At 45.5% G+C, this 12,039-nt stretch overlaps 1 protein-coding gene across 1 annotated transcript; it reads right to left on the bottom strand.

Annotated features, from left to right (window-relative positions):
* Positions 1-1,250: 1,250 nt before the first annotated feature.
* stxbp1b (syntaxin binding protein 1b) lies at positions 1,251-11,774 on the bottom strand (the record flags this gene model as incomplete). Its single annotated transcript, XM_083672821.1, has 19 exons — positions 1,251-1,360; positions 1,943-2,097; positions 2,207-2,295; positions 2,476-2,577; positions 2,725-2,834; positions 3,156-3,294; positions 3,434-3,514; positions 3,723-3,788; positions 3,958-4,018; positions 4,299-4,406; positions 4,639-4,769; positions 4,919-5,003; positions 5,272-5,420; positions 6,417-6,520; positions 6,659-6,737; positions 6,920-6,996; positions 7,093-7,174; positions 7,362-7,411; positions 11,738-11,774. 19 exons carry the CDS (start codon positions 11,772-11,774, stop codon positions 1,251-1,253), a joined length of 1,815 nt encoding a protein of 604 aa, XP_083528947.1.
* Positions 11,775-12,039: the final 265 nt, after the last annotated feature.

Genomic DNA, 12,039 nt, shown 5'->3' with positions numbered 1-12,039 from the left:
AAATCTACATCTTCTTCTTTTTTTTTTTTTGAAGGAAGCACACTGTAACAACATCCTGAGATTGCAGTTTACAAAACACCCACTGGCCACAAAGTATAGCAACAGTCCTCCAACACAAGTTCAATCTCTACTCCAATCCAATCATAACTGCTTTTTTTCAGAGCTTTGTTTTGAGGGATTATGCTTTATGATGTATCATTATTATGTAATATCATGCTCATCTTAATACATAAGCTGGCGATACAGAATTTGAAATAGATTATTTCTTCGTTCATGTTATATAGAGTGAGGTGGGTTATGGGTTGGGTCCTGAGTATACGGTATGCTGGTTCAGAGAGTTTTGGGGGGGGGGGGAGTGGGTTGGGGGGGGGGGGGGTAGGAGAGGGACAGCTGTAGAAGGAAGGTTCTTAGATGTTCTTCTCTTCATCTTGTTTATCCATGTCTTTGAGGACTTTAAGAAGGCGTGTAGGGGTGAAGATTTCAGTTGATCCTGCAGCGCAAAGGTAATACAAAACAGACATAGAGACATGTGAGTTGTTGAAGAACATGGAATATTGTAAAGGATTATCACATCTTTACTATCTCCCGCAGTGATTTAAGTCCAGTGAAGAGTATCATATTCAGAGAAATACTGTAGTCTAATTAATTCAGTCAGTCAGGATGATGAGCACTGCGGAAGATGCTTCACCGAATTACGGTAGGTAAATCAGGGGCAAAGACAATGTGGCTAAATCTTACATAGTAGAGGACTGTTGTGGTACTGTACTTTTGACAGCTGTAAAGACAACACCACTTATATGTAAAAAAAAGACATACATATACATATACAGGGCAACAGACCAAATGGAAATGCAATGGACTAGACCTGGTGGTAAAGGGGAATAGAGGTGAAAATGACCCCAAGCATCGGTCACCCCTGGAAGTATGACAGGATGGATGGAGATTCCAGTCGGAGAGAGTACACACTGCACCCTACCACTGATCCTTCCTATTTGTAAGAAGTGTGGATTTAAAAAAAGAGTGATTGGCCCACACATTGTGAATGGTGGTTAACTTTCCATTGCAGTGATTTCACAGTGTAGGTAGGGTGACGTTGGAGTGGGAGGCAGATCAGAGTCCGCTGAGTCAGTGAAGGTGGAGGTGGGATGGAGAGGAGACGATATGAGATATGAGGGGTGTACGACGGGGGGGGCGGGGGGGGGGGGGGGGGGGGGAGAGACGGGGGGGCTCTTTTACTTCTCGCTGTGTTGTCATTCTGCAGGGGCAAGGTCTGGCTCCTCGGGCGGACTGTTGGGGTCCAGGAAGTCAGGGTGCTGCAGCTCCTTTAGGTATTTGGTGGGAGTGAGCATGTGGGTGGCACCTACGGGGGGGCACAAAGGCTGCATGCTCATTTTCTCATTGCACCCCACTCTACAATGGAAATACCTTTATTCGGGATGCCGGGTCTTCTGAAAGAAAACATTACCTTTACTTGAAAAAATACTTCTAGAGATAACATTCATGGAACTTCACTGAATATTGGGGGTTTTATGAGGCTACTCAGGGATCTAATCTGCTGACCAGTGAGTCCTGCAACCCTCCTGGCTGTGTCCTGATACTCTGTCCCCGCCTCTGGTATCCATTCCCTGCAGTCACAACACCATATGTCCTCTCTAAAAGCTCTCTGAGGAAGACTGTCGACAGACTAAGCACATTTTCCACAACCGCTGAGTCAGCCCGCAACGGAAACAGGACTATAGGATTTCGAAACGATCTGCAACCCAGTCCCAAATATAGAAATGTAGATATACTCGATAACAGGATTTTTCAGCCAGTGAAGATGGAGAAGATGTCTCCTTCGTTCCTGAGCCCCAGGATATTGCCTGTTCACACTTTAGAGATAAGCCAGTAACAGATTAACAGGTGTGGTAATACTGTATACTCCCCAGTGTGTCGTACTCACCAATGATGGCCTCCCACTTGCCATTAGCCTGGGTGACCTCATAGACGCAGCGCATCTCACTGTAGGTCATGCCTCCGATGATGAAGACTATGACCCGGGGGCCTGTCTTCATCTCTGTAGGGCCCTTGTTCTTGTGCCAGTTTCCATACCGGGCACTGCCATGGGAGAGAAGCACATTCAGACACAGAACCATTGTGTGTGTGTGTGTGTGTATGTGTGTGTGTGTGTGTGTGTGTGTTTATGAGAAATTGCCCAAATCCATACCTTGATGGAGCAGCACTAGAGTGGGAGGATGCTGTACGTTGAGATATGTAGGGGTACTGCTTTGGGTCCAGTTTGTCCTCAATGGCATCCTGTAGAAAGACATCACAGGGTCATTTGGAGTCCAAAAAAATTGCAAACTTCAGAATGAAAAAAAACTCTCATGAGTCATCATCAACGCAAAACAAATCCATGACAGGATATATGCCTCTAATCCAATCTCACTAATCTAAACTAATCTAATGTAATTTACAACAACAGATGAGACTTGCCTCCATGATGTCCTTGATTAGCGGAGTCCATCGAGAGAGCTGGTAGGTCTGCTCACTGACTCGCTCCTTGCGGTCAACCTTCTTGACTTTCTTGGTCGTGTTCTGAAGTGGATGAGAGATACAAGAACATACTCTTTTTTTTAAGGAATTGCTTTTCTAATTCATATTTTTCTAATAGGTTTCTACTCCATTGGAAGGCAGTTGTGAGACGGTTCCTCAATGGTTCCTTAAGGTGCTGTGTGAGCTCACCTCAGAGATGATGGGAATGCCCATGTGGGCCATGTTGGAGATGATGTCACTGTCCTCAGGAGGGATATTAGCATGCTGGAGGAGTTTACACAGGTTCTCCTCCGTCACACCTGACACACACACACACACAGGCACGCACACACACACACACACACACATATACACATATACACACACACACACACACACACACACACACAGACACATGCACAAACACAAACACATGCACACATGCATGAAAACAAGCACAGACACACACAGTACACACACATGCACACACCCACACAAATCAAATCAGAGATGTACAATCATGTGTTATCATGTTTTGATTGAGGTGAATAACCCTCACTGCACCCTGACAGAAGAATGGAGATAGAAGCTGCTATGTTTCTACAGGTACGCCTCAGACTAAGAGAATGTGGCTCTCTCACCATTCTTAAGGAAGATATAGAGTAGGATGATACGAATCTTGTCAAAGATGGTGACGTTGGCGTCCAGTAGGACGGGGACGATGGCCCTCATGGGGTCTTTGATCTTCTCCCCCTCTGCATCTGTTCCCATCGCCAGGTCCTGGGGCAGGGCAGGGAATAAAGAGGGGTAGAAGGGAAGGGAAAAGATGGTTAAATACACCCATTATACCCAATGTAACCACAAATACTATATATCCTAGCAAATGAGCCTTTTCTGCAGTTTCCCTGGGTTGTCTTACCTGTTCTACACGACACAGCTTGTCCACGGTGCCCTGGTAGCGGTTCATACAGTCCTCAGCCAGGTGGAGGTGGGTAGAGTACTGAAAACAAGGAGGTGGTCACAACTCACTGCAGTTAGTTTACTGTTTACTGTTCATACAGAATGCTGTATTCTGCAAATTGTGCATGATGCACTTTAGCATCCCGAAGATTCCACACATTTAGATCCATTGTAAAGGCCATAACTGTAACATCAAACCATAACTCTGTGATAAAGAAGCATACATATCCTATGACTCATCCTCTTACCTTGCTCAACTCTTTCTGATACTGGGGCATCTTCTTCAGCATCTGTGCCAGGTCTTTCATTGTAGTCTGCAGCACACACACACAAACACACACACACAGTAACTCCGACATTTGTGTAAATCTTGCATTAACGTCAAATAGATCTCAAGTTAGGATTCCACCCTCAGGGAGTGAAGGATACAACTCAGCTCAGTAATGCAGTGAGGCAGTCTAAAAGTGTGTTTCTGGACTCTACCTTCTCTCCAGTGTTCATCTTCTTGCTGGCAGAGAACTCTTTCAGGGAGCGGGTCACAGACCTGATTGAATGGTGGGAGGTGGGAGGGAGAGACAGACAAAGAAAGAAAGAGAGAGAGAGAGAGAGAGAGAGAGAGAGAAAGAAAGAGAGGGAAAGAAATTGAGAGAAAAAGGAGAGAACTGTTCAAGAATCATGTACGTCACACAGTTCCTGTAAACACAGTGTGTTTAGTGTGTCCTTGTGACAGAAATAAAGAGCCCTGAACAAAAGCATATCGATGTGCAGAATTAAAGTGTGTGAGTCAGAGATGTGCGAGGTTCCTGTCTGTTGGAGAGACTCACGTGGACACTTCTGCAATGTGTTTGTGCCTCAGACTCATCCACAGGTCATCATCCTCATCCAGCAACACCTCCTTCTCCCTGACCTCTCCCATTCCACTGGTCTCATACCTGTCGGAGAGGGGGGGGGAGAGAGAGAGAGAGAGAGAGAGAGAGAGGGAGAGGGAGGGAGGAGTGAGTCAAACAAAGAAAGAATGCAATGACAGATGCGGTACCGTACGGCTCAAACACAAACAGAGAACAAACATGAAGCCAACAGAAGGACATCTAACGTCCTAACGAACCAAACTGGACATGGAAACATGAATCCCAGGAGAGTCTGAGACTGGCACAGTGTGTTTACCTGTAGACGTCGTTCTCGATGCCCAGCAGGTCGTAGCCCATGGCCTGGAGGGTGAGCTCATGCAGGACGGGGGACACAGGGTCAAAGCCTCGGTCCAGGATCAACATCTGAGAGCGAGACTTGTCAGGACCCTACAGAGAGAGATAGAGAGATAGAGCAAGAGAGAGAGAGAGAGAGAGGGGGGGGGGGGGGGAGAGAGAGATATCAGCTAAGAGTGTTTATATGATTCATGTCAGATGTCACTACTCAAAGTGTGATGACAACAGCTCCCCTGCCTCACCTCTCCCATGGTGGGGTCGTCTGCCTTGTAGCCATCCAGTTTGGTCTGAACCATCTGGGCCAGAATGGCACAATCTTTGTACTCCCTGAGTCAGGACAGACAGACAGACAGACGGACAGACAGACAGACAGACAGACGGACGGACAGACAGACAGACAGACAGACAGACAGACAGACAGACAGACAGACAGACAGACAGACAGACAGACAGACAGACAGACAGACAGACAGACAGGCAGGCAGACACAGGCAGATGGACAACAGATGGGCTGTTAGTTTCCAGTCAGACATAGACGTACTGTGAATCAGACCTGGTTTGAACCTGTATTTGTTCTCTCTCCCCTCTCTCTCACCCTCTGTATCGTACACCAGGGTATTCCTTCAGAGTGTTGCAGAGAGTAGCGATCTGCTCGGCACAGCGCTCCAACATGTTGTTCTTGACATCCGCCTTATAGGGGCTGTAGAAGTCTTGGAAGGCATCGGCTTTGTCTAAGGAGAACACCTGCACACAGAGCAGTGATACGGATATGACAACACACAGTGACAGTACAAGGTGGGCTAGTTCTGGTAATCTCGGATCTCAGAATCTCCTTTAAAAGGAGAGTCTGACCTAGTGAGACTCTTGGTGGACCTACTCAACAACCCACCGGAGCCAGATGTCGGCATGACTACCGTATGTCAGTGAGCGCAAGGTTGGGTAGGAGAGGAGTAGGACGTTGACTAGTCAGCATGCAGGGGGCACTGTGGCATGGCTGTGGGTGTGTGAGTCAGTCAGTGTGGGTGACATCATGTAATCCTCTTTCACACTATTGCTCAATAAAAACAGATTGCATGGGGCAGGCAGCTGGGACATTTTTTCATGATCATGTTTTAAATGCAAAAGTGACAACGGCTGCCCATTTTTTCCCATCTCACATCCTATTTTTTTTTTGTATGAAATGCATCGCGACCCCTCCCCTTTAGCTTAACCTATGGTGTGTGTGTTTGTGTGTGTGTGTGTGTGTGCGTGTGTGTATATGTGTGTCAGGCCAGCTTTCTCTCTCTCAGCACCTCCACACAAACCCATCTGTTGAGGGTCACATGACAACATGACCCTCTGGTGTGCAAACAACTCCCCTCTGTCACACACCCCTCTCCCACCCTTCCATTGGCTGCTGGACAGTGCCGTCTCATTGTCAGCCAATGAGGTGAGGGATTAGAGGCGGGTCGGGATGCTGGCCTACTGTACGTGTCACACCCCTCCCCTTCCCAGGATTAATTCTAGAGGACAACAGCAGAGGGGATTGGAGGCAAAGCCATGGGGCCGGCTAAAGCCTCTCTGGAACATTCCATCAGGAGATAACTCCAGCTCATTCAGCACTCCTCCTCCCCCACTCTCTCAGTCTCTGGGGGTTTCCTCTGTGTCCTGTGTCTGTCCATCCCCCAGTGAAGATCCCTCTGGCCCTCCTCCACACCACCCCTCCTCCCTCCCAAGGCCCAGACAGAGACAGTCTCTCACCTGTGACTCATAGGGTAGGAAGGCGATGTGGATCTCAGTCAAGGTCTTCATGGCTTTGGAGGCGCGGGACTTTGTCAACAGATTGAACAGCGAGTCTGGGATTGCTGTAGAGGGTAGTGGTGAAAGAAAGATAGGATGTTAAGGAGAGAGAAATGGAAAGCAATACACAACTACGACTGAAACAATATCTTAGAGCCAAAAAGACTGTCCTGGTATCTAATTGTCTGTTCCCAGTAACTCACTGTCAGTGAAGAAGACATGTGCTCCTCTGTATCTGGGAGAACGTGGGTCTCTGAAGTCGTCTATGAGTCCTTCCACTGACTGGGGAGAGGGAAAGTGAGAGTATGTGGTTACTAAAAAAGCTACACAAGTACACAACAGGATGTTATGGAGGAGAGGCCAATACCATCCTGAATGCTTGAAACATGAAGATGGGTGATAAAGGCAGTAGTGTACAAAGTGTGAAATATAGGAATGGATTAACTGGATAAACTTAAGACTACCTCATCAGAGGGTGTTAGAAGGTAGATGGCCTCCATGCTGGGGATAGGCTCACGTTTTTTCATGATATCTTCTACAACTAGGGAAGAAAGAAATGCATGCAATGCACAGTCATTCAGCATGCCAACTTCCCGATTCCTAGTCTATCTAGCGAAGCTGAGAGGGTGGTACTCACTGGTGATGCCCTCCGACATGATGTCTGTCATCTTACAGCAGGACGATATCATTCTCATACTCAGCTTGTCCACGACCAGCACCTGGGAGAGCCAAGAGGGGGACAGGACCCAATATTGAATATTAGTAATGATAATTATAACTCTTATAAATAATTATTGATAATAATAATATCATAATAACAATAATATATGTTCTATCACACATACAGTCATTCAGGGCCCATACAATGGGCCGTCCTTAGTTAGCACAGACATAAGGAGCTCATACCTTCCATTCTCCTTTCTTGTGCACCTTCCGGATGACATCATTCATAATCTCTGTAAAACGAGAAATAATTATTATAACAACAGCTATTTTTGCTATTTTTTATCAAGAATCCAAGTGGTGTATTTGCGCCTTGTTGTCATGCTGTAAAAATGTTTCATGTAAAAACGTTGCTACCGGTTACGCTATGGCTTTTCCTCAGCTTGAGGGAGGAAGAAAAGCCGTTGGCAGAGAAGGCGCAGACACAGTTGACATTAATGGCCTCATGTGACGGGTGTGAAGTGGGCCTGTCATACAGCATAGCACTCTAATGATACATTCATTATACCTCGGAGGTGTCTGGGAACCTGCCGTTCCCTAATGGAACCATCTGGAAGGAAAACCTCAGTCATCTTTAGAACCTACACTCAATCAATGAGCACATTTGGACCTCAGCATTTGAACTGTGTGTCAGTGACGACGCAATATGACCATCGATTTTTCATCTTAGCAAGAGATGACAGTCTCTGGGACACAGTTTCACTCCATTCTGGCCATACAAATCCTTTCAGACAGAAAGTAGGGATGTAAACACACACACACACACACACACACACACACCAAACACCACCCACACACACACCACACACACACACCACACACACACACCACACACACACACACACACCAAACACCACCCACACACACACCACACACACACACCACACACACACACCACACACACACACACACACACACACACACACACACACACACACACACACACACACACACACACACACACGTCAGCAGAGCTGCCGATTGACATATATACCTGGCCCAGTTTCCAGATAATAGGCTAGTGCCTCATTCAAGTCACACAATATGAACTGAATCATCCAACATCAGATGTCTAATAACGAGATTCACAGATGGGAACTGCTCAACAGAACACCCCCCCCCCCCCCCCCCCGCTGGCCAAACTTTTGTACTCCAGGTGCCCTGTCCGGATTGGTGCGCTGGACGGAATCTTCCGCACCAACCAGGAAGTGGGCGGAGCCTCCGAGCCTTGGCGCACACAGCCTGCTTGACAAACAAAAAGTGGAAGAGACAGACACGGGGCAGGTGTCGGCTGCAGCCGTAACACCTGAGATAGTGAAGAAGGGGAAGGATAAGCTCCAAATATATAGTTTAAAAAGATGACCTATTCTGCTGGAGTGAGAGGGACATAGCAATCACAGGGCCTAATCTCTTCTCAATCCTCTTACGCCACAGGTCCCGCTATTTCTGGGCTCTTTCTGTGCCATCGGATGTGGTATCACAGACAAGCATGTTCACTCACACACCACACACACATGCACACATGGACGGACGCGCACGCACGCACGCACGCACGCACGCGCTTCATCTGGCGAACAATTGAAATCATCTCCATTGCATGCAGTCATTACACTTATTTCAGTTTGAATATACAGTACCCCCCATTGGTCTAAAAAGACCCCAACCTATTGAAATTGATCTCCTTTGACCAACTAAAAGCCAAAGGGAAACGTAGTTGCATGTTACAGATGAATGTACAGTATGTCCTGTAAACTATTTACCAATCGATATGAACATTCGTATCCAAACACTGTTGTTTGGAGTTACGTTGCTTATTACAGCATCCTCCCTGATTCAGTGAATGAGTTCCCTGTCCAATTACTCAACAGGATTACAGGGAACTGCCTCAATGCACATGAGTCTGCAACATAAACAGCTTGGAGAGTAGAGACAAGAGCTCTGTCTGCTCCTGAAAACCATAACAACAATATATCTCAGATTTTAAACACTAGTGCTGCCTAGTACACTGTGTCCTGCCAACCTACATTACTGATCCTCCTATCATCAAAGAGAGAGAGAGAGAGAGAATATCAACAGAACACTGAGAGCCATGCCGTGGCCATGGAACAATCCATGGGGACATTGCTCCATGAGAGAAAAAGACAATATGGAGAAAACCTGTCAACCAAGTGAATACTTCATAGTCCTTGCCAAAAAATGGAAATTACCATGGTCATTTGATGAATGAAACACTGTGTAATAAACAAAAGATACCCGTGGCAGATACAAACAGGTAAAAAGAGAGGTTTTACGCACATCCAAAGGAGTCACAGGATCCTGACAAAAGAAGACAACTTAGGAGGAATTTCCGGTCAAACTGTCATGCTGCTCCCGTGATTCGATCAAGACGGTAACATAAATAAATAACATTTCGACAACATCGTCTTGATTAAGTCACGAGAGCAGCATGACAGTCTGACTTCTTGTTGTCCTGCTCCTGTGTGTGAGACTGTGTGTGACTACTTTGGATGTGCGTAAATCTTCTCTTTCACCTGAAACAAGGACAAGATAAGGCATAAGGTGCTGATACAGAAGCATGCACATGCACACACACACACACACACACACACACACACACACATTCATAATCCTTCTAGAATTAAAAAACACCCCCTCTCAGTTTAGAATCTCATCAGGAAGGATCAATGTCATAAGTCGATCCTCAGACAGCCTGCTCTTAACAACAGCAGCCCTGACGTGTGAATCATCCATTGAAGAGGAGCTGTGTACCTCAGAATATATCATTCTTATCCTATCAATTTAGCTTCTCTCTACTTCTCTGTTCTCCTCAATGTCCTATTTCCTACCACTCTCCATCCAGCCTTCCTCTCAAAAGAAATGTTCACAAGCCAAAACAACACTGGAAAGAAATCTATAATCAAGTCCATAATTTGGCTATTTAGAGAGGTTAATGGTCTCTTCCGTATGCCAACAAAAAAGCCTTTAGGATTAGGAGCAAACCGACATGGGGTATGGCAGGGGGAGGCAGGATGATCAAAGGGTCCACATACTGTACCAGTACATACCAATACCAAAATAGTAGGAACCTCATGTATAGCTCAATCAGAATGTCAGTTAGCCCACCATGACAAGCAGGTGATGATGCTGAATTTCAGAGGGCTGGGAGGCTGAGGCTACTCAAGACACCCTCATCCAAGATCCGAGCCACACCCTATCTCACCTCCACAATAGGTCAGACATACACATGAGGGCAGTTGAGGAAGTGACAGAGAATACCCACTCAAGCATCCCACTCAGGTCGTAACATCACTGTTCACCACTCATTATCTGTCTGCCCCTTCCTTATTCCATAAAATACTTGGCCAAACAAGAACATCCACGTGGGTGCCCATGTCATGACATGGACCATACGTTTTTAATTTACATGGGGAACACACACACAGACACAGACACACACACACACACACACACACACACACACACACACACACACAGTCTCTCTCTCTCTCTCTCTCTCTCTCTCTGCGTAATGGCGCATCAGTGTGCAATGGCCGTGGACTGCTTGCGTAAGGGGAGTAAGGAATACTCGTGCGCAAGGAAGACCTGTAAAACTAGATAGATAGATATATAATATATGTTTAATATATGTAATATATGTATAACTAGAACGCGGTGTATACCCAATGCACAACAGCCCAGGGTAAAACTGTTCACTGTAGGCCTCATGGAATAAAATTCCCTCAACATGCCACATTACCACGCTCTTTCTTTTACACAAAACTACTGGATTGACCTATACACACATGTCTCTATTCACATAGTAAAAGCAAATTCATCTTCAGTGGTGGAATGAGTAAAACCACTGTGGACTCGTGTTCTATCTTCACAGCAGCGCTTACTCACTGAGGAGGATGTCAATTGAAGCACTTAATCCGCAGGGACTAAGATTAGTGTGTGGAATTATGCGAAACTATAATTCGCTGCTGCAACTCACAACAAATGCCACAATGCTGAGGTCGATAAATGATTTAAATAGAGACGTTACTCAAATCGAACAAAAAACACCAATAAATAAGACGAATATTTTGTAAACTCAATAAACAATAAAGAGAACCGAGAATAAACAATAAAGAGAACCGAGAGTTTTTACGCACGTTGCTCAATGTTATCCAACGCAATATTGGATTTTACTTTAAATAGGTCTACTTCTCGAGACGTTTTTTGTCTTAATAATGTAGGCATAAGCTATAGTAGATATATTAATTAATATAAAACGAACCAAAATTATCAAATGATCCATCAAGCTGCAATTTGGAACACTGATACCACTGAATTGTCTATGGATTGATACTGTATGAGGGCATAACCGCACTGAATATCACAGATATTATCCATTTGTAAAGAGAAAGTAACTTTGTACCATTCATAATTCATAATAAATAAAATGCCTTGCCTAAACGAAATGTATTCGTAGGTTATACTATACGAAACCAGAGCAACTACACATACAGAAACTAAACGGGAAATAATTATCATTAGATATGAATAAATATCCTTACTTTCACAAACAATGGCTTTTAGTCCGAGTGGTGCCATGATGGTGCCTCTGTCGGGGACGCTTCTCTACCTCCCCCTATCTCTCTCCCTCAACCAAGCCCTTCCTCCGCTAATACTGTGGGGCCTCTCCTCTTTACAACATCCAAAGTGATTGCAGCGCCAGGGAAGGACGTTATTGCGTCGAAAATAATCCCACCACGCCTCCGCTGGTGCAACCATGCCGATTTCAACTGTCACTTTTACTGACTTCATAAGCACATCACCTATGTTTGGTTCATTAGAGTAATACATATATATATATATA

This window comes from Argentina silus (genome assembly GCF_951799395.1).
Source record: "Argentina silus genome assembly, chromosome: 7".
NCBI classification, from domain to species: Eukaryota; Metazoa; Chordata; class Actinopteri; order Argentiniformes; family Argentinidae; genus Argentina; species Argentina silus.
Note: the sequence above shows the minus strand (reverse complement) of the source record. Positions and strands in the feature narration are given on the sequence as shown.